We start from the raw sequence: 23042 nt of genomic DNA on the forward strand, positions 1-23042 counted from the left end.
CTGGTTTTTAGGTGGCCATTTGGGGCTCTGTATACCTGCCTACCACCACAGAGTCTTCAGAGACACTCTCCAGCTCCACAAGGATTTAAAAAACAGTTTGACACTTCTAATTCTGTGGTTGATGCCCCCGGACAATGTGCACTTTTTGCCTTGTGACTGTGACCCACCAGTCTCTACGTGTCTGGTTTGGAGCTTCTCCTGCGCCACCTTAGGTGCACATTATTTCTCTAAATGACACCTGGGCGAGGTCTGCCAATTCTCTACATCAGGCCAGCCAACTTCTCCTCTCTCAGTAAAGTGACCCTGAGCTTGAGATACTGGACCAGCTAGCATCTACTGCAGACAAAGCCTTCACAGGATGCTAGTCCACTGCAGAGCATACTCACTCACATTAGGCCAATTCAGAGTTGTGGAACAATGTGACATGACTGTCTTTTGGAATGTGACAAAAAATTATAACAAATAGAAGAAAAAAAACTTGGAAACACAAGTTAATTGGACAAACCTGTTATACACTGTCGGAATTTGTAGCATGGATTCTGGAACTTTGAAGTAATCTAGTGCTGCCAACCACTACACAAAACCACACCATAGTTCAGTTTAGTTTACTTATGTTTCTTCTTATAGCACTCAGTTCCATTTACAGGCGCACAGCATTGTCAAATGGACATCTAATATATAAAGCTCAAAATCTGTGTGTGTGTATTATATACAGTACTCTGCAAAAGTTTTAGGCAGGTGTGAAAAAATGCTGTAAACAAAGAATGCTTTCAAAGATGGAAGTGTTAATCATTTATTTTCATCAATCAACAAAATGCAGTGAATGAACAAAAGAGAAATCTAAATCAAATCAATATTTGGTGTGACCACCCTTTGCCTTCAAAACAGAATCAATTCTTCTAGGTACACTTGCACACAGTTTTTGAAGGAACTCGGCTGGTAGGTTGTTCCAAACATCTTGGAGAACTAACCACAGATCTTCTGTGGATGTAGGCTTCCTCACATCCTTCTGTCTCTTCATATAATCCCATATGTTGAGATCAGGGCTCTATGGGGTCCATACCATCACTTCCAGGACTTCTTGTTCTTCTTTACGCTGAAGATAGTTCTTAATGACTTTGGCTGTATGTTTGGGGTCATTGTCCTGCTGCAGAATAAATTTGGGGCCAATCATACACCTCCCTGATGGTATTGCATGATGAATAAGTATCTGCCTGTATTTCTCAGCATTGAGAACACCATTAATCCTGACCAAATCTCCAACTCCATTTGCAGAAATGCAGCCCCAAATGTTCAAGCCCCACCATGCTTCACTGTTGCCTGCAGACACTCATTATTGTACCCCTCTCCAGCCCTTCAACGAACAAACTGCCTTCTGCTACAGCCAAATATTTCAAATTTTGACTCATCAGTCCAGAGCACCTGCTGCCATTTTTCTGCACCCCAGTTCCTATGTTTTCATGCATACTTGAGTCGCTTGGCCTTGTTTCCACATCAGAGGTATGGCTTTTTGGCTGCCAACTCTTCCATGAAGACCACTTCTGGCCAGACTTCTCTGGACAGTAGATGGGTGTATCTGGGTCACACTGGTTTCTGCCAGTTCTGAGCTGATGGCACTGCTGGACATCTTCCGATTTCGAAGGGTAATAAGCTTGATGCGTCTTTCATCTGCTACACTAAGTTTCCTTGGCCGACCACTGCGTCTACGATCCTCAACGTTGCCCGTTTCTTTGTGCTTCTTCAAAAGAGCTTGAACAGCACATCTTGAAACCTCAGTCTGCTTTGAAATCTTTGTCTGTGAGAGACCTTGCTGATGTAGTATAACTACCTTGTGTCTTATTGCTGTTCTCAATCTTGCAATGACATGAAACTGTCTTCCACAACCTCACCTTGGTAGCAGAGGTTGGCTGTTCCTCACCCAGTTTGAAGCCTCCTACACAGCTGTTTCTGTTTCAGTTAATGACTGTGTTTCAACCTACGTGTGACATTGATGATCATTAGCACCTGTTTGGTAGAATTGGTTGATCAGACACCTGACAATATTCCTAAACAATCCCTGACTTTGTGCAAATGTACCTATAAGAATTGATGCTGGTTTGAAGTCAAAAGGTAGTAACACCAAATATTGATTTGATTTAGATTTTTCTTTTGTTCGCTCACTTTGCATTTTGTAAATTGATAACAATAAACAATCATTATTTATATTTCTGAAAGCATTCTTTCTTATATATATTCTTATATATATATTGTCCTACATGGCTGGGGGTCAGACCCGGCTGGGACGCCTGGAGGAACTGAGAGGTGACATATTTGTCCTCCGGGCAACAAGGGGGCAACCACCCTGGAGCAGAAGAGGGCCACGGAAGGGGAGCAGGGACTTATTTACTTTCGCCACACCCATGGAGGACAATCCTTCTGGGGTCACCCGGAGTGCTTCCGGGTGCTCTTCTGATGCTTCCGCCACACCAGGACGTGATGTCAGGTAGAGCACCTGGAGCTCATCCGGGTGAGGATAATAGGGGCCGCCTCCCTCCAATCACCGAGCTGGAGTCGGGAGCAGGAGCAGGAGCAGGACGAAGCTCCTGGAGAGAGAGGACAGGTGGCCCAGGGACGAGGAGAGAGAAGGCCCAGGAGAAGGGTGACTGGGGCTAGAGGCACTGTGAGTTGTGCGGGACTGTGTTGTGTTGTGGAAAAGGAAAATAAAACAAGTATTTTTGTATAAAGATGTGGTCTCCGACTGGTGGTGTCCGGGCAAATATCACAATATATATACAGTATATATATATTTCACTGTATGCATGTCCAGTATATTAATCTAAACTGTTGGACCTATCTGTGTCAAAATTTGTACACGTCCCTTGTTTGATCAGGGGATGGCCGTAGACTATGTTTTGACCCAACATTTTGACACTTGGAGGCACCTTTGGGTTTTTAATTATCATTTTTATTACAGTTTAAACAACAGTGCCACATGGTGGTTCAGAGTAGGTTAAACACAGGAACAGATTGTAGCCAGACTAGCAGATAAACAGACTAGAGTTTAAAATGACTTATACGTAAAACATTGAGTGCTGCTTCCATGTATAATAAAGTTAGAATAGAACATTAAATACTATAAAAGACAAAACAGTTCACACAAAAACACCATGCAATATGTACACAAAATATATAGTATACATTACCAGCAAAGATAACCATTTGCCTAAAATAGAATGTTTTAACTAATTTTAAATGGTCCTGCTGTCTGAAAAAATGGACTAGAAATTATAGCTGACCTGGCTGCAGGAGAACAAATGATGATGATGTCACATGACATTGTCAGCATTGAGAGTTAATGGAAATGGCCAGGACATGAACAGCTTGATGAGGAGATCATAATTTGCAAAACACTAACTGCACTTTAGGGCAAACCATAGCAGACTGTCTAATGATGCAGCTAACTGGGTGATAGGTTCATGTGATGTGACAGCTGAATCTTTAGACATGCAGTCTTCCAGCTGGTTCCCTTTGCAGTACGTTTTGCAACTGTACAAATATTTGGACCCTAATTTCCCATGTAAATGCTGCCCTCTGCTTCAGTCCTACTTAAAAAAAACATGGATAATGTTGACCACAGCAGTCCTTGCCTAAGGGAATAATCACAGGCACATGCTGTTTAAATTAACTATGGATGGCCATTATACAGTGACTAGGAGCTCAATTGCCTTTATTTATCAGTGTGTTGATGACTTGAGTTGTCATTAAGAATGGGTATGTGGGTGTGTTCTGTGGTAGAATAGCAGCCTATTCAGAGTTAGCTTGTGCCTTGTGCTGTAGGGAAAGAATCCAGGTCCCCGCAGTTCTGAATTTGAGCAAGCAGATATCAAAAATAGATGGGATGTTCTGAGTTGGACTGGCACAATGGTTGTACAATGCTGCCTTAGTCTCATGGAGGAGGGTTAGATTTTCTGCATGATGATCCCATCCAGCTTCCTTTTACATTCTCAGAACATGCATATTTAGGTTTTTAGGGACACTGTGAAATTCTTACTTGCAAGTTTTAATCAACATGTTGTAAACAGTGAGCTTAACAACCTTCAAATTTTGTTTTTCCTTTCTGAAAAACTTCAGAACAGGATTTACAGCACTGTCTATCATCATGAGATACTTTGCAGCCATCATAACACAAACAATTTGCCATCCCTACAGGTACCATGTCTCCTAGGTTGCTAAGTAGCTGTAAGTTGGCTCAGTGTGATAGGATGCAGGTGTTTGTGCTCCACAGTGGTCTGGCACATCGTTTGAGGTTTGTTCAAATTTTGTGCAAATGCTGCTGGGATATGTTCCAGCTTCCTGTGACTCTGTAAAGTAGATACTAGGTTCAGAAAGTGGATTTATTTTCCAAATGGAACTTGTTCACTCACAGAGGGGTCATGGTATAGGACAACGTTATGCATAAAATATGAAATACTGATATGTGTAAACACTTCTGTGGGCTTGAATCCTAAGGCTGGCCGTTGCTTGCGCTAATGCATATTTTAGGTTGATTAGCAATTCCAAGTTGGCGTCATTGTAAGGAAGCGTATGTGGTTGGGGACGGTAGTGGACATGTGCTCCATACTGAGCCGTTTTCTGTCTAGATGGGCTTCTTCTTCCCATGACCCTCAATTGAATTAAGCAAGTTTGAGAATATTGTGTTTTGAATATTTACTTCTTATGTGTCTGCACTCACAGTTAGCAACATGTTACCTTAGATATTTCTGTATCCTTGGATAAAATATGAAGGAAAACATATACAGTGGTGTGAAAAACTATTTGCCCCCTTCCTGATTTCTTATTCTTTTGCATGTTTGTCACACAAAATGTTTCTGATCATCAAACACATTTAACCATTAGTCAAATATAACACAAGTAAACACAAAATGCAGTTTGTAAATGGTGGTTTTTATTATTTAGGGAGAAAAAAAAATCCAAACCTACATGGCCCTGTGTGAAAAAGTAATTGCCCCCTGAACCTAATAACTGGTTGGGCCACCCTTAGCAGCAATAACTGCAATCAAGCGTTTGCGATAACTTGCAATGAGTCTTTTACAGCGCTCTGGAGGAATTTTGGCCCACTCATCTTTGCAAAATTGTTGTAATTCAGCTTTATTTGAGGGTTTTCTAGCATGAACCGCCTTTTATAAGGTCATGCCATAGCATCTCAATTGGATTCAGGTCAGGACTTTGACTAGTCCACTCCAAAGTCTTCATTTTGTTTTTCTTCAGCCATTCAGAGGTGGATTTGCTGGTGTGTTTTGGGTCATTGTCCTGTTGCAGCACCCAAGATCGCTTCAGCTTGAGTTGACGAACAGATGGCCGGACATTCTCCTTCAGGATTTTTTGGTAGACAGTAGAATTCATGGTTCCATCTATCACAGCAAGCCTTCCAGGTCCTGAAGCAGCAAAACAACCCCAGACCATCACACTACCACCACCATATTTTACTGTTGGTATGATGTTCTTTTTCTGAAATGCTGTGTTCCTTTTACGCCAGATGTAACGGGACATTTGCCTTCCAAAAAGTTCAACTTTTGACTCATCAGTCCACAAGGTATTTTCCCAAAAGTCTTGGCAATCATTGAGATGTTTCTTAGCAAAATTGAGACGAGCCCTAATGTTCTTTTTGCTTAACAGTGGTTTGCGTCTTGGAAATCTGCCATGCAGGCCGTTTTTGCCCAGTCTCTTTCTTATGGTGGAGTCGTGAACACTGACCTTAATTGAGGCAAGTGAGGCCTGCAGTTCTTTAGACGTTGTCCTGGGGTCTTTTGTGACCTCTCGGATGAGTCGTCTCTGCGCTCTTGGGGTAATTTTGGTCGGCCGGCCACTCCTGGGAAGGTTCACCACTGTTCCATGTTTTTGCCATTTGTGGATAATGGCTCTCACTGTGGTTCGCTGGAGTCCCAAAGCTTTAGAAATGGCTTTATAACCTTTACCAGACTGATAGATCTCAATTACTTCTGTTCTCATTTGTTCCTGAATTTCTTTGGATCTTGGCATGATGTCTAGCTTTTGAGGTGCTTTTGGTCTACTTCTCTGTGTCAGGCAGCTCCTATTTAAGTGATTTCTTGATTGAAACAGGTGTGGCAGTAATCAGGCCTGGGGGTGGCTACGGAAATTGAACTCAGGTGTGATACACCACAGTTAGGTTATTTTTTAACAAGGGGGCAATTACTTTTTCACACAGGGCCATGTAGGTTTGGATTTTTTTTCTCCCTAAATAATAAACACCATCATTTAAAAACTGCTTTTTGTGTTTACTTGTGTTATATTTGACTAATGGTTAAATGTGTTTGATGATCAGAAACATTTTGTGTGACAAACATGCAAAAGAATAAGAAATCAGGAAGAGGGCAAATAGTTTTTCACACCATTGTATTCAGCTTTCCTGTCTTGCACCCCAAAACATAAGGCTGAGTCTCAGTACTTTAGCAAAACCAGCTTTATTCAACTTGAAACAGGAACAGCATGGTTATTATTTGTAGTGGGATCTACCACTCTTCTATACATAGACGGCAATCAGGCAGGGTCGTGACCAGGTTAATGGACAAGTAATACTGTTCCCTGCATTTACAATATTCCTTGCATCACCCATCGACAGCAGGCCTTTATAATGCAACCGCTCTCTTTTAGGATTTATTTTGGGAGCCCCACGAGAGTTTAGAAACCTTACAATATTAAATGGATTACTATAGTCTTAAAACATGAGTTACTATCTCTGTAGTTCTTGTCTTTGTTTAGTTTTCAACTTGTGGATTGTATGCAGATGTGCTTTCTGTAACCATAAATATGGAACTGTATTTAACATCTGTCTTCGTTTACAGTTTCAGATGTTCAGTATGGAAAACTAGGATCCAATGTAACTCTTGTGTGCAGCGAATCCAGAAATGGGTGAGTGACACTTTTAACATTCATGAGGGAAATGTATTATCAGAGTACAAAAGAAAGGAAGAATGAATGTGAAAAATTATTCAGGCATCCTCTTCGCTCCCTTCTGCCCCACAGCTCCAGTTATCTGGATTTGATTCCTGTACCATCCACTGTATGAGATGTATACATTCTTCTTAACATTAATTTTATCTTGGTTATTTATATTTCTTTTTACTATTGAAGGCTATTCTATTTGGAGGCTTTAAAATGGCCATGTTTGAGTGTACATGAATGTCCAGCTGAACTGATGTCCTATTTGTGATTGTTTTCTGTGTTGCATTCATTGCCACCAATTTAGGCATTCTGCAATGCAACCCTGCACTGGTGTATACAGGTCCAGGAAATGGATTGATGATTAAAAAATGGACTTAAGATATGCAGCATGGAGATGTTGTAGTAACTATAATTAGCATTTCTGCTTCACAGAAACAGGGTCATATGTTTGATTAATGGCTAACTAACTGTAGAATTTGCACATTTTCTGTGTCAATGTGTGCTTTTCCCATATATTTTCACTTTTCTCCCGCATCCCAAAGACATCCAGGTTAGGTTAACTGCTACCTGGAGATTAGCCTGGTATAAGTCACTATGGGTGTGTGAGTTAGTGTGATCTGCAGTGCACTCTCATCCCATTCAGTGTTGATTTTTGACTTGGACCTGGCACTTATATTATCAAGTACAGAAAAAGGATAGATGAAAAGTACTACAATGAAACTTGCTTTTAAATTAATGATTGCTGTTGGCTGGTCTCTGACAATTACATATCTAAAAATAAAGCTGGACAAAAGGCCTATTGAGTGAATGTACTTCCTTAAGTCTGGGTGGCTTAAGGGCAACACAAAGAAGTAAGCAATGCACAATGCTGAAAAAACAAGTAGAATTTCTTTGCTGAAGTACATCTCATCGACTTGCACTATTTTCTTGCCCTTCATAATGGACTGACTATTTTGTGGTTTCTTTAATTTTCTCTGGGGTGTTTGGTGTTACCATAGAATATCAGAGAATGACAAATTTTGCCACCTTTTTTGCTTTCTACTGTCACAGCATCATCGAATAAGCTGAAACTAAGTGTTAATAGATGACAGTATTCATTAAATGTAACTGTTAAATTGCTCTTTCATCTTTAACGTAAACCCCCGAATATATTGTGATTTCAGTAAAGATAATTTAGTCATTAGTTTATTAAGGCGACCTGCAGGTGGTAAATCACATTTTTCTGTAATATTTCATATGGTCAATCTCCCCTTCAGTATTTTTTGGTTAATGTGGTGCTGGAGGAAAGTAATACATAACCAGTACCTGTCAGAATACACAAACTGACTAGTAAAATGGTAATAGCTACAAGGACTCAATGTTTAAATGGCATTTGAGTACATCACACAAGTCATTATGATTGCAGTATATTACAATATTTTGTGATGAAAGTGGTGAAAGGTGAGTGTGCAGCCAATGCCTTTTAAAAGTTTTTTTTTATTATTTAGAATTTTGAAGCAGAAGCCAGACATATTTATCTTTTTACTATACCATCCCTATTGGTGACTGACGTAAATAAATCAGCATTCAAGAAAATGCCATTTCTGCTCTGACATAATGTATTCAGGATTCCACTTCATGCCTGTAGATTGTCCCTGCAGTGTCTAGAAAGGTAAATGGACTAAGGTGGGCAGAGTAATAGGTCCCTCATATTCTTCTTGTTCCAGTGGTTTGCACAGATTATGCATACATCAGCAGGAGATGCTGCCCACTAGCAACACTCTCTGCCATCTGTCTAATTGGTTTTTCATCACTCTCCTGTGTTCTTTATACACCCCTTCCTGCAATCGATGCCACTGGGTGAAGCAGGAAAACAAATTTGTGGCCTGTCATTTTTGATTTCTTAGTAACATGTATACAAACATAAATTAAGCTGAACCTAGTCAGCATGCCCCATGGCGCCTTTCTTTTTTGTTTTGATAAGATCCTTAGAGCAATTCTTTTCATGGCTGTAGTTAGTCTTTTTTTTTTGTTTTGTTTTGTTTTACAGCCAATGACAAAGTGCGAGTCATGTAATACAACTATTGACTTGAGAGCACATGGCACCCTCTATGAACCTTCTGGTTTTGTTTAGTTTTAAAATACATTGTTTCCATTCTAGGTAATGTAGCAAAGTAAACTGCAGGCCATGGCAGGTGATTAACACATGGTGTCCATATACAGTGTGATAACATCACTCTTATGCTTGTAGCAGCTCTTTTACAAGACAAAAAACATTCTCCAGTTGTTTAATTTAAACCTGTATTTTTTGTCTTTTAGAATATTCAGTAAATGAAGTAAAATGAGAAAAGATTCACTCTTCTAGGGGGGAACTACTATATGTGTAACACTATAACTTTGTTCTTTATAAGTGATAAATAACTTTTTAGAGAACCCTAAATTGGCTTGAGTAAAAGTAAATGAGGGTTGTTCACTGTAATGGACTGGGACCTTCCTCGGGGCTAGTTGCTGTTTTGTGAAAAGGGCTTCCAAAATAAGCTTCCATTCCCCCACTGTTCTGGAATTGGATAATCATGTTTATTAAAAACATGGATGAAATATTACTATTGTTATATTATAGCATTCATATATTATTCTAGGACAGCAGTTCACCTTCAACAAATCAGGTTAGTCTCTAATATAAAACAGGGACTTTACTGTGTGTATACATAACAGATCCACTGTGCACAGACTGTGCAAAAGTCTTCATTCATGCATGTATTGTACTGCTGAGTAATAATAATAATAATAATAAATTTTATTTATATTGCGCTTTATATTTTAACAATCTCAAAGTGCTACAGAGTAACAATAAAATAATAAAACAAGAGAATCTATTTGTACTTTAACAGAATGTCTTTCTAAAAAGATGAGTTTTTAGATTCCTTTTAAAAACATCAGTCGACTGTGGGGCTCTCAGGTAGTCAGGGAGGGCATTCCACAGTCTCGGGGCCACAGATGAAAAGGCCCTATCACCCATAATGCAAAGCTTGGTTCTAGGGACTTGGAGAGTGTTAGTGTGTACAGAGCGGAGGGTGCGTGAGGAGGTATAAGGAGTAAGGAGTTCCTGTAAGTAAAGGGGGGCATGTCCATAAATACACTGATGGGTGAGGAGGGAGACTGTATGTAATACTGTATGTAATGTGACATATGAATGAAAGTTGATAAATGTTTAAATAAAAGGATATTTTCTTTCTACTGAAAGGCGCGTGCATACACATACACACACAAATACACACACACAAACACACTTACGGAGTGCCAGTTTAGAGTTGACACTTATCCTAACATGTGCATCTGTGGGATGTGGGAGGAAAATCAGAGGTCTTGGAGAAAAGTTAGTTTACAGGGAATACTTGCTTTTGATTTGTTAGTTTGTTGGCTGTCAGTAATTGTGTTTTCCAAATGTTGCATCCAAGAACTCTCTTATAACACTACACTTAATACTAGCAACGTTGTTTTACTTGAACTGTCTATTTGTCATGGTATACTTACAGCTGGACTTTTAAGCAGAAGAGGGCTTTGGAAGAATACACTGAACCGCATTTAACTGATTATTTTCAAATGCTACACCTGTATGTCTTACCAAAATAACCAGAAAACACAATGGCTTGGATGTTTGTTTCCTTTTACATGACCTTTCAGGATTACATTTGGCAAACAGTTGGCAAATTGGGCGCTAGGCTGAATTTATTATCCAGCCACTGTCTGTGTGGAGTTTGTGCTTCTCCCAGTTTTCAGGAATCTCTCGTGGACCCTTCACATAGACACTGTGGTCAAGAAAGCTCGCCAGCGGCTCTACTTCCTGAGGAGGCTGAGGAAGTTTGGCAAGAATGCCAACATCACCTCAAACTTTTACAGGAGTGTGGTCGAGAGTCTGCTGACGGGCTGCATTACCGTCTGGTATGGGAGCTGCTCTGCCAGCAGCCGGAAATCACTACAGAGAGTGGTGAAGGCAGCAGAGCACATCACGGGCAAGAGTCTTCCTGCCATTGAAGACATTTACCTCCATCGGTGCTTGCGTAAGACAAGCAGCATCAAAAAGGACCACAGCCATCCAGCACGCCAGCTGTTCTCCTTGTTACCGTCTGGCAGACGATACAGGAGTCTGGCTGCTCGGACTACAAGACTTAAGAACAGCTTTTACCACCAGGCCATTCGACTCCTCAACAGCAACACCTGAACACTTACATACACTTACATTACATCTACATCTATCTATCTATCTATCTATCTATCTATCTATCTATCTATCTATCTATCTATCTATCTATCTATCTATCTATCTATCTATCTATCTATCTATCTATCTATCTATCTATTGCACTACTCACACACAAACTGTACCTGCACACACTCAGAATACTGACTGGAACATGCATCTGCACTTTATGGAATATGCATCTGCACTTATAAAACATTATCTGTGCAATAACTGTCATTTGTACTTGCTGCTCATCCAACTCATATTGCTCTATGACTTCTTTTAAAACATACACATTTTATTTTATATGGCTTGTCTATTTTTAACTTGTAATCTTTTTTTAAGCTTTATTGGATCTAGGCTGAGTGACTTGTTTTTCTCGTCATATACATTTCATTGTATGTTGACCCTGTGTTAACCTATATATGACAAATAAACCTAAACCTAACCTAAATGTTATGTTAATTGGTACTTCTAAATAAATATGAGTGAACATTCGTGTGCTGTAGTTGACTGGCTCAAGCCTTGTCTCTGATACTTTCTGTGACCCTGTAATGTTCCACATGGGCTAAGAAAATGGATGAATGGATCACTCATACCATTTTAGTCTGAATTTTGTTATTTAATGTAGCCACTATTTTTCATATAGTTACAGTAAACATACACTTAATGAAAATGAAAGTGATATTCATTTGCAAATGTATATAAATATTGTTCCTCACAAAATGTTAAATTGAAACATTTTAATCAAACTGTTAAAGTTTTTTTCATCAGCTACACACAATAATAACATAATTGAACACTTCCGTACATTGCAAGTCCTGTGCATATTTTGCATTCAACTATCTTCATTTATATTTGTAGCTAGAAGCGTCTTGTTCATTTTCTCAGAGATGTTAAACAGGGCAGAATTATCATAACAGTAGATCACAGTGAAAAAATTTCGAAGTGAATATCACTAGGCTTCATGGCCTAAGAACAAAGTTACCCAAACTATTAAATAACATTTCAGTAATTATTTACCGGTCTGATGCTAACCTTTCTGATCATAAAATAGGTCATTACGATAGCAATTGATGAGAAGAATTCATAATTAATTGCAGAATTACGGTATTTGAGAGTTCCTCTAGAGTGCCTCTTTCTCTTGCACACTTTGGCACAAAAACTAATCAAGCACTGTATCATCTCTTAACAGGCTTAAGTTTCGAGTTTGGTAAATTTCCATCCAGCCATTTTAGCTCTTGACTATCCTTAAGAAACTTACACACATACACACACATCAATATTTTAGGTAACAGGGGACCCTAAAATGTGGAGATCCATCGAAAACCTGAGATCGAAATTTATGACAAATCTAAAGCTTTCGCTCATCCCCCATAGACGATAGGTTACGGTAGGGGTGGGTGCAAAGTAAAAACTGAATAATATGCACTAGTAGCATAAAGAAAAAAAAAGAAAATCCCATAGGCATTACACCACATAGCAGAGATTTTGGTTGTATAATCTTTTGAGTATTTTAAGAACATTATCACAAACTCACACAACATAATAAACCTGACAAATGAGAAGAGACCATTCAGTCAATCAAGCCTGTTTGTTTAGGTAATAGCTAAGCTGTCCAACACAAGATGATACAGCAAGGTTTATTCTGTAGATAGAGTGTCACATATTACAGCAGAATCACATTAATATTGGGCGTATTATCCCCATGCTGCCCTAACAGGCCTTGCAGTCGGTTTTGTAAGCTGTCACATGTCTTTCTGTGCAATGTCAGTCCATGCCCATTTGATTTGGAGGCCCACCCTGACTGTGGCTGGACATGGGAGACATGCCATCCCATTCAGTTCCATACATGCTTAATTAGGTGGAAGTCTGATGCGTGGGCTGGCCAAATGAGCTAACAAATAGTCTCTAGAGCACATTGAGTTGCACTGGCGGTATGTAGATGGGCATTGTGTTGCTGGAAGAACACACCCCTCCATTTCACACTAGAACAGGATGAAGACAATATCGCACAATGTTGTTCATGGCCCCTTCCACAAACACCAGACATACTGTAAGTAAACACTGCTGCTGACTGCCACCCATACCATGATATCTAGCATGGGCCCTTTATCTCACAGGCATATACTTTTAGAAGAGGTCCTCACCAGGTTTCTCCATTGGAAATATTCACAACCAACATTTATTCCCTGACAGAAACTGCTTTCATCACTAAAGCCGACAGATTGACATTCCTCACTCCAATCAGCCTATTAAAGGCAGCACTGCAGGCATGTATGACAGTGACTCTCCTACAAAGGTAACACGTAACAACATGATCTGAGTGGGCACATCTCATACACTCTCCTGTTTTCATTTGATCAGGCACAGCTTCCATTATGATATTTGGGGCTTGATATGCAGTCCAGAATCACATCTCCATACCTGCCTTTACCATTGTTGCCAACATTGAAGCACTGTGGACTCCTCCCATCTAACTGTTTCCAAAATTTGTTGAGTAGACTATCCTGCTTTGTGAACACCCAGTATATAGCCCACTCAAACTTCAACACTTCGGAGTACTACACAGAATATGGAAACACAAGAATTTTTTTCCATTGTGCTTTAAGCACCACCTATTGACGGCAGTGGTGTGACCTTTGCAGTGCTTTTTATTGCACCTAAAGAGGTACTCCACTGATCTTGCAACTTTAATCACAACATCGTCTGCCCTCTGAATTCCTTTTGTGTGTTCTTTTTTCTCTTTATGCTAGTGTATTAGAAAACACACTGTGAAACAATAATTGTAAATGAAGTGATGTTTTAACAAAACATTTTTTAATATATATTTGAACTATAATACATTAATATAAACGAAATGTTTAATTTACTAACTTGTTTATGAATTCAACATTTATTTTTTTTTGTTTTTTTTTACTTCCTTCATTACAATGGACATATCTAACAGCTGTAACTGTTATCTGTAAAGTAATCACAGTAAAGAAAGTGGGTTAATCTGGTCAATTATTCAATGGAGTAGTTTTTAAAAACATCAGTCCATTTCCCCATTGTGGAACACAAGACCCTTTTCTTAACCTAGAGAATGAGGAGTCTGTCCCTTAAGTACTCTCTGGCTTTCTGACAATGGTGCTCTGAAATAAAGTCAGGCTTTTACACTTCAGTTGGGTCTTATCTTCCTTTAGTTCTAATATCCCTCACCACCACATAACTAATGACAGTTCATATATGGAGATGTTTTTTTATCTTTTAGTGTCTTTTGTGTTTTGTTGAGACTTGGATATATTTTTAATTAAATTTTATACACTGCCTGGCCAAAAAAAAAGTCGCCACCTGGATTTAACTAAGCAAATAGGTACGAGCCTCCTATTGGATAATTACTGCATGGGCAATTATCTTTCAGCTGGCAACAAGTTATTTAACCCCAACTGATGCAATGAGTTGCTTCTCATTTCTTAAACAACCATGTCGAAAGACACATCTCGTGGTCGTGGAAAAGATGTTAGTCTGTTTGAGAAGGGTCAAATCATTGGCATGCATCAAGCAGAGAAAACATCTAAGGAGATTGCAGAAAGTACTAAAATTGGGTTAAGAACTGTCCAACGCATTATTAAAAACTGGAAGGGTAGTGGGGACCCATCGTCTTCGAGGAAGAAATGTGGCCGGAAAAAAATCCTGAATGATCGTGATCGGCGATCACTTAAACGTTTGGTGAAATCAAATCGAAGAAAAACAACAGTAGAACTCAGGTCTATGTTTAATAGTGAAAGTAAGAGCATTTCCACCTGAATATACTGAATGACCAGGTTATTCCATCAATGGATTTTTTCTTCCTTGATGGCACGGGCATATTCCAAGATGACAATGCCTGGATTCATCGGGCTCAAATTGTGAAAGAGTGGTTCAGGGAGCATGAGACATCATTTTCACACATGGATTGGCCACCACAGAGTCCAGACCTTAACCCCATTGAGAATCTTTGGGATGTGCTGGAGAAGGCTTTGCGCAGCGGTCAGACTCTACCATCATCAATGCAAGATCTTGGTGAAAAATTAATGCAACACTGGATGGAACTAAATCTTGTGACATTGCAGACGCTTATCGAAACAATGCCACTGCGAATGCGTCCTGTAATCAAAGCTAAAGGCAGTCCAACAACATATTAGAGTGTGTGACCTTTTTTTTTGGTGGCGACTTTTTTTTTTGGCCAGGCAGTATATATATGGATTTTTTCTTTGTCATATGCTACATATGTGTGCCTTATACAATTTTACATTATTTTTCTTGTCATATAATGATTTACAACGTATAAACACTGGAGCACACTAACTCTGCAAACTAAGAAAGAAATGTAATTTTATATTCTTTGCAGAAGGCACAGTGGTTTAATCACTTTACAGCATTTGGGCTCTCGTGTGTCTTGTAGCTGGAGTTTTCCCTTTGTAGACTTTGCATGAAGCCCTGATATTCATGTAGGTTTTCTGAAGGAACCACAGTTTCCTCACAGTGCCAAAAACTTGTTCATTTAATGTGTGATTCTAACTGAATACCATGTGGCTTTTGTAACTAAGGGTGATGGAATGGACTGGCATCCCTCCCAGATATGATTATGCCTGTTGCTGTCCAAATATTGTTTCTAGTAAATCCATGCATTCATGTCTGTGTTACTGTAATCTATTTATTGGTTTGCTAAGCTCATTAGTTTTCTTTTCACTATCTTTTATTATGTGGAAAAAAATACAATTTATTGTACCTTTTCTATATTTTAAATAGCTCTGCTGTGGAATGGAGGCTGAATGGCAGTTTGCTAACGTTTGCACATGTCGTCTTGGAAAATGGCAATCTCATCTTGACCAATACAGATTCTACAATGGAAGGCAACTACAGCTGTCACAACAAGAAGAATCAGCTTCTGAAGGCCATATTCCTAAGACTGGGAAGTAAGCTGTTTCTGTTTAACTTTTTGTCTCAAGACTAACAGAGGGTCATCCATTTACAGTGATCTGCTTTTTACATGATATCTTCCAAGGAGCTATCTATGTTACTTTTGTACTAGGACACCTGTTATATTTTCAGGAGCTGAATTTGTCCTACATGACAAACGGCTATCCATGTACACCTCAAGTGTAACAGAAGCATGTGTGGACCTTCTTTCAACAGGTGTATACAAGTGTGGTGGCTAAAACCTAAAGCCTATAATAGCACTAACTGAAAAAGTCTAAATAACAGTACTAAACTGAAGAAGTGTAACTTTTGCATTAATAATTACCATGGCTATGTAGAAAATGTGAGACAGTAAGTTATAAACTGTTAAAAAAATCATTAGACAGTCACAAACATTCATTGATAAAAGATGATTGTAAATGTTGACTGTAATTATAAAATACATCAACTTTGATCAAAGCAGACTTGGATGTCTATCAAAATGTTCAATCAAAACTATAAAATGTATTATTTAAGGCAATGTTGTGTGTGTGTGAGTGAGTGAATTAATTTATTCCATTTGGCTGTTCTATAAAGATGTCCTTGCTCAAACTCTGTAGTCTATACTGTGAGGTAAACCACTGAAGAAAAATCCCATTGTTGGATAAGTTTCTGAACAAAGATACAGTACAGTATGGTAACCAGTATATACTGTAACAAATCCAATCAGTTGTCATTTTAACACTATCAATCACCTTATGCCAGTTAGATGAAACATAAAAGTACTTTTCATTTATATACTGTACTAGAAATCATTTTATGCTATTTATATTAGTTGAATATGATAATAAGTTAGTAATGTTACTGAGTGCACCATTTTGACTCCTGCAAACTTACCAGGTTAGTCCACTGTCTACTCTGTGTCACTTATCCATATTTTGTTAATTCAGACTTGCTTACAAAGATCAAACATGTTACAGCACATATATTTCACCACAAGTTAAAGGACTTTTTTTAAACATTAGTGAAAGTGATACGAAAAAGCATTATTCTTCTCATGCCATTTCAAGGCGAAGGAGAGAAGAGTTCTGTAGCAGTGTTACGATTACTCCAGTTGGAGAGAGCAATCATAGATATTAAATTTCTTAAGAGATAGCAGTACAAAATGGGAAATTGAGTGAACCAAAAGGACCGGGGAGAAGTGTGGTCTGGAAAACAGGGTCTAAGAAAAGCTCAAAAGTAACAAACAGAAATTAAACATGTCAAGAAAAACACAAAACTGGATGTGTAGTCAAAATATTTGTTGCAAAGATCTCCTCAAATCAACTTGTTTTATTTCCCCTACCTAATACTAAATTTCCTTATTTGATTATCTTGAGTCCATTGAAAAGATTAAAAGGTATTCTGTGTTGTGTCACATGATCTTTATGTCACATGACCTCAACAAGCATAGCAACTATAAACAAAATAGATGCACCCATGAACTGTAACAATAAAATGGTGCAGCACAAACCAAAAAATGCTCACAGTGTGCTGTATACACCATCATAATGATAAAAAAATGTGAAAAATGCATTAACAAAATAACCAAAAACCATTCATAACACATGGTAGTAGTACTTCCAAACCATACAGCTAGCTACCTAGATGGAATGTCAGTCCATCACAGGGCATACTCATGCGCACACTCCACTGTGTAATGTGCTCTTTGGTGATATATGCAGTTAATACCGCTGTATAAAATAAAGAATGATTCCTAAACTCACTCATCCCATGTCAATTTAGTGTCTTCTTTTCAGTAAAATGTATGTATTTGGGATATGAGTTGGGTCTAGCAAGTCAAGAGAAAGTCCAAATGGAAATACGGAGATGCAAATAGAGTGCAAACAGATAGTGGAGGGCCACAATATGGTCTCAGTTCCTTTGAGCTATGTGACAGCACGGCTAACCACTATACCACTCCACATTCTATTACATATACTGTAAAACAAATAGGCAAGACTAGATAACTGTGCCTTTTCATCTTTTAAAGATTAAGACAAATAAGGGAGGTCATGTCACAGTCTACAGCCCAAGTACATAGTTTATAATAAGGTAATATTGTTGCCTTTGCTAGGTTTTATGAATAATTCATATCTAGGTATCAACATGATTACTCTGGTTTCTAAATGCTTCATCATTCCTTAATGGAATTTAAGTTTGCAGAATGTAAAAAAATGAAATCCACTTCCCAAAGTATTAGTGGAAGCCACTGATAAGATTATAGACATTTTTCTCTATGTGAATTAGTTGGTAAGTACTCTGCAGAAGGAGCTAGCGTCTAAGCTTTGTGGTATATAAAAGTTTGTGGGCTGCAACTCCACATTCAAGTTTTCAGTTTCAGTACATGACCACTGTTAATTAATATGTCTTTATTTTATATAGTGGTTTTTATATCCATTTATTCCTTTGCATAAACAGTTTGATCCAACATATAGCCTGAGTCTATCATGGAAACTTTAAGTAAGTATGTCTCTGTCTGTAACTGGCCTCCCATCCATATTTATTTCCCACCTTGGACTTTATTTTGCTGAAGCAGGCTGTAGTTGTTTGAGATACTATAAAGTAAAAATTAGGTTAAAAAAATGAGGGGCAGTTATACTGTAGATTTCAGAGAAAGGAGCCAATCTGATCTATGCAGTAAAGGCATAACAACTGTGATGTGAACAAAGCAAAATTTGATTGAACAATGAACTGCACATAACTAGAAAGTACAGTCTCACATATTAAAGATAACATTGTTTTCAAAAGGTTTGAAAACAGTATGAAAAGCCTCCTGAAAATAGATTGAGAAAGAGTTGTTCTGAATTGGCAAATGTCAAAACAGCAGTCTGCACCAAAAATAAATATTTCATCTTACTTGCTGATTAAGCATTTTTAAGGTCAATGACATTTACTCTATTTAAGTCTGGTAAAAGTAAAATCTCAACAGATCGGTTAGGCATGTGCCAAATCTGGTCAGCAACATCAATTAATCAAGACTGTACAGAAGTATTATGGTACCAACTGCCATATATGCCTGTGAGATGTGGAGGGCAACGAAGAGCATGGCTCGACGCTTAAACGTCTTTCAACAAAGGAGTATGTGGCGGATCTTCGGTATCACATATCACAACCATTTGGCCACCGATGAAGTTCTACATTGGACTGGTCTGCTGAAGTTGGGAGGACATAGTCACCCTTTACTGAATGCGCCTAGCTGGTCCTAAGATTACCTGATTACCAGACCCCCAAGATCACAATGAACTAGAGACCCAAGAATGGGAAGCGAAAAAAAGGTCACACATTCCAGACCTGGCTGATGACCTGATATGAAAACTTCAAAACCGTTGATCTTGAATGGAACAAAGCTTTAATAGTCGTAGCCGACTGATCTCACTAGCAACAGTTTTCTGCCCAATGCACTGAATGGCACAAGATGGGCTAAGTGCTTGGTCAAATAGGCACTATTGTTAAGTATTTTAAAAGTTTTTGCTTGGTGACAAATGAATCCATTTCAGTGTTGTATTTAAAAGTATAAAAAAACAAAAAAGCTTTCCATATCTTTAAAAAAAGGGCTTTCCTGTTTTGATAGTATTTACCTAAACCTCTTGTTATGCTATTGTGATTAATTGAAAAGTATACTTAACTGTTACAGGAAGAACATGACATGTATTATTTTGTTAATTGGTCATGTTTACGTATGCACATAAAGTACAAAAATAAATATAATAATAAAATGCAATAAGCGCATTTAAATTCTACGTTTTGTTGTGGTTGCTACAGATAGTAGGTAGAAGCAGAATGTTATTGTACATAACGACTTAGGAAGCCACCTAAAACAATTAACCTAAACTAGATTCCTTCTGTTGGTAGCAGTTCACTCCTGTTTTTCATCCAGTCCTAGTGACACTAATATTTATTATGTGATGGGATGCAGCTGAGCACTCGGGTAAAGGTGAACGAACTTAGAAGAACCAAAAATGTTCTTTACACAAACATCACTGATGTTCATAATGACAGGGAAACCCTCCCTTAAGCTCCTTCAGGTTCTTACAGGAAATTACTCACAGTAGTCTATTCATTTGAGCTTTGTGCGTCAGACTGTATAAATAAAGACAGCATTCATAATGAAGTTTTCTTTTGCATAAAAGAGTTCATCGTTTGGTCATAAAGTTCGGCCCACAGGTCATCTATAAAGAATTTAAATACAGTGGAAGAATCATAAAAAGTATGAAAACATCTACTGTACTATGTTATTTTTATGTCCGGAAAATTTAAGCTCCAACTTAACTTTAAAAAAAAAATGTTATTGAAATGCATTAATTATTTTACTAGTTTATTTACCATTAGTAACCCATCCATCCATCCATTTTCCAACCCGCTGAATCCGAACACAGGGTCATGGGGGTCTGCTGGAGCCAATCCCAGCCAACACAGGGCACAAGGCAGGAACCAATCCCGGGCAGGGTGCCAACCCACCGCAGGACACACACAAACACACCCACACACACACTAGGGCCAATTTAGAATCGCCAATCCACCTAACCTGCATGTCTTTGGACTGTGGGAGGAAACCGGAGTGCCCGGAGGAAACCCACGCAGACACGGGGAGAACATGCAAACTCCACACAGGGAGGACCCGGGAAGCGAACCCAGGTCCCCAGGTCTCCCAACTGCGAGGCAGCAGCGCTACCCACTGTGCCACCGTGCCGCCCCCATTAGTAACCAATATGCCTAATCTTTACACCATGCATATTGTTCACAATTATAGTCAAAAATGAACTCATAGATGACATAGTTGTGGATAATAACAATTAAACTACTTTAGACGCAACAACCAACTTAGCTTTAGAAGAGGACGACAGTATTATAGAGTGACTGGCCTAGGAGTCATGGCTAAAAAACAAAGAGAGGTGAAAATATCCTGCAGTGACAGTGAGAGTGAAGAGAGGACAAGCCATGCAAAGGGAGATGTCCAGCTACTGGCTGGAATAACTCAAAAGGATTCAGTCTCTGCTGATGTGCATTAGGTCAGGAAAAGTAGGGTTCTAATACTAATGATTATAAGAATGCATAAAAATGTAATTTAGCTGGCTGCAGAGAAATATTGTCAGTAATGGGGATGCTTGACTTCACTCTTGTCCTGCGGTGGGTTGGCACCCTGCCCGGGATTGGTTCCCTGCCTTGTGCCCTGTGTTGGCTGGGATTGGCTCCAGCAGAACCCCGTGACCCTGTGTTCGGATTCAGCGGGTTGGGAAATGGATGGATGGATGGACTTCACTCTTTGATAAGACAAGATGGGGATGGGGAGTAAAATATTGTTATTATTTTTTAGCTTGTGTCTTTATCCAAGGTAATGATCAGAAATCAAGAAGCACACAAAAAAGTCTCAATACTGTGCACTTTATACAAAGAGAATAATTGTCTTAGCACAGAACCAGATGTTTAGTGCTGCATTTAAGAGGAGGGCTAACGACAAACCAAGCAACATTTTCACCAAACCATGGTTTTCCAAGGAGCCCTAGTGTCAGAACACACTGTCAGATATTATGAGTAGAGTGGGAGAGCTTGAAAGACTGAGCAGTCCCACAGTATCTTATGAATAGAAGGGTCTTTAAAAGAGGTTTGAATGTCAGGGGAAGCCTGTTGTACAGTTCAAAACTTGAAATGGACTGAACACAAATTTTCTTGTAACTGTTTTTACTCCACATAAGAATAAACAAGTACTGTCCACCCATCCATTTTCAAAACTCATATCCTGAGTAACAATACAAATTTCCATACTGGATCAGTCAAACCCTAGGTTAACAACGACCGCCACAAGTACTGTTAGCCAGCAGGGTGCTGGCGGAAATTGGGCCACTGTTGGCCGAAGAAGGAGAAGAAGAGGGGGGAGACGTGTCCAGAGGCAGGAGGAGAGGAGGAAGGTAAAGAGAGTGGAACTGAGGGTAGGAACTTTGAATGTTGGCAATATGATTGTTAAGGGGAGAGAGTTAGCAGATATGATGGAGAAAAGGAAGGTTGATATATTACAAAGTCAGAGAGGCAAGATTGCGTTGGTTTGGACATGTGCAGAGGAGAGATGCTGAATATATTGGGAAAAGGATGTTAAGGATAGAGCTGCCAGGTAAGAGGAAAGAGGAAGACCTAAGAGGAGGTTTATGGGTGTGGTGAGAGAAGACATGCTGGTGATGGGTGTGACAGAACAAGATGCAGAGGACAGAAAGATATGGAAGATGATGCTCTACTGTGGCAACCCCTAATGGGAGCAGCTGAAAGAAGAAGAAGAAGTCTTGTTGGGATATCCAACCCCTGCGTAACTTCAATTTTGTGACTGATGCTTGAACATTATCCTGAAGAATTTGTTGATACTGGGTTGAATTCATCTGACCCTTGACTTTAACAAGGGCCTCAGTCCCTGAACTAGCCACACAGCATGATGGAACCTCGACCAAATTTGACAGTAGGTAGCAGGTGTTTTTCTTGGAATGCGGTGTTCTTCAGCCAAGCAAAGCGCTTTTTGTTATGACTAAATAACTATAAATTTTTGTCTCATCAGTCCAAAGCACTTTGTTCTAAAATTAATCTGGCTTGTCTAAATGTGCATTTGCATACAACAAGCATTTGTGGCGCGAGTGCAGAAAGGGCTTCTTTCTCATCACCCTGCCATACAGATTTTCTTTTTGCAAATTGTGCTGAATTGTAGAACGATGTACAGATACACCATCTGCAGCAAGATGTTCATGCAGGTCTTTGGAGGTGACCTGTGGGTTGTCTGTAACCATTCTCACAATCCTGCGTATATGTCGCTCCTGTATTTTTCTTGGTCTGCCAGACCTGCTGGGTTTAACTGCAACTGTGCCTGTGGCCTTTCATTTCCTGATTCCATTCCTTACAGTTGAAACTGACAGTTTAAACCTCTAAGATAGCTTTT

At 39.1% G+C, this 23042-nt stretch overlaps 1 protein-coding gene across 2 annotated transcripts in view; it reads left to right on the forward strand.

Annotated features, from left to right (window-relative positions):
* il11ra (interleukin 11 receptor, alpha) overlaps positions 1-23042 on the forward strand; it is a 193397-nt gene that overhangs the window by 137169 nt on the left and 33186 nt on the right. For both annotated transcript variants that reach the window (XM_028805013.2, XM_051929811.1), the window contains exons 3-4: positions 6843-6909; positions 15938-16104. In XM_028805013.2, the coding sequence (XP_028660846.1) occupies positions 6843-6909; positions 15938-16104 (234 nt within the window). The remainder of the gene's footprint in view (positions 1-6842; positions 6910-15937; positions 16105-23042) is intronic.

Source organism: Erpetoichthys calabaricus, chromosome 7, assembly GCF_900747795.2.
Source record: "Erpetoichthys calabaricus chromosome 7, fErpCal1.3, whole genome shotgun sequence".
Classification (NCBI taxonomy): Eukaryota; Metazoa; Chordata; class Cladistia; order Polypteriformes; family Polypteridae; genus Erpetoichthys; species Erpetoichthys calabaricus.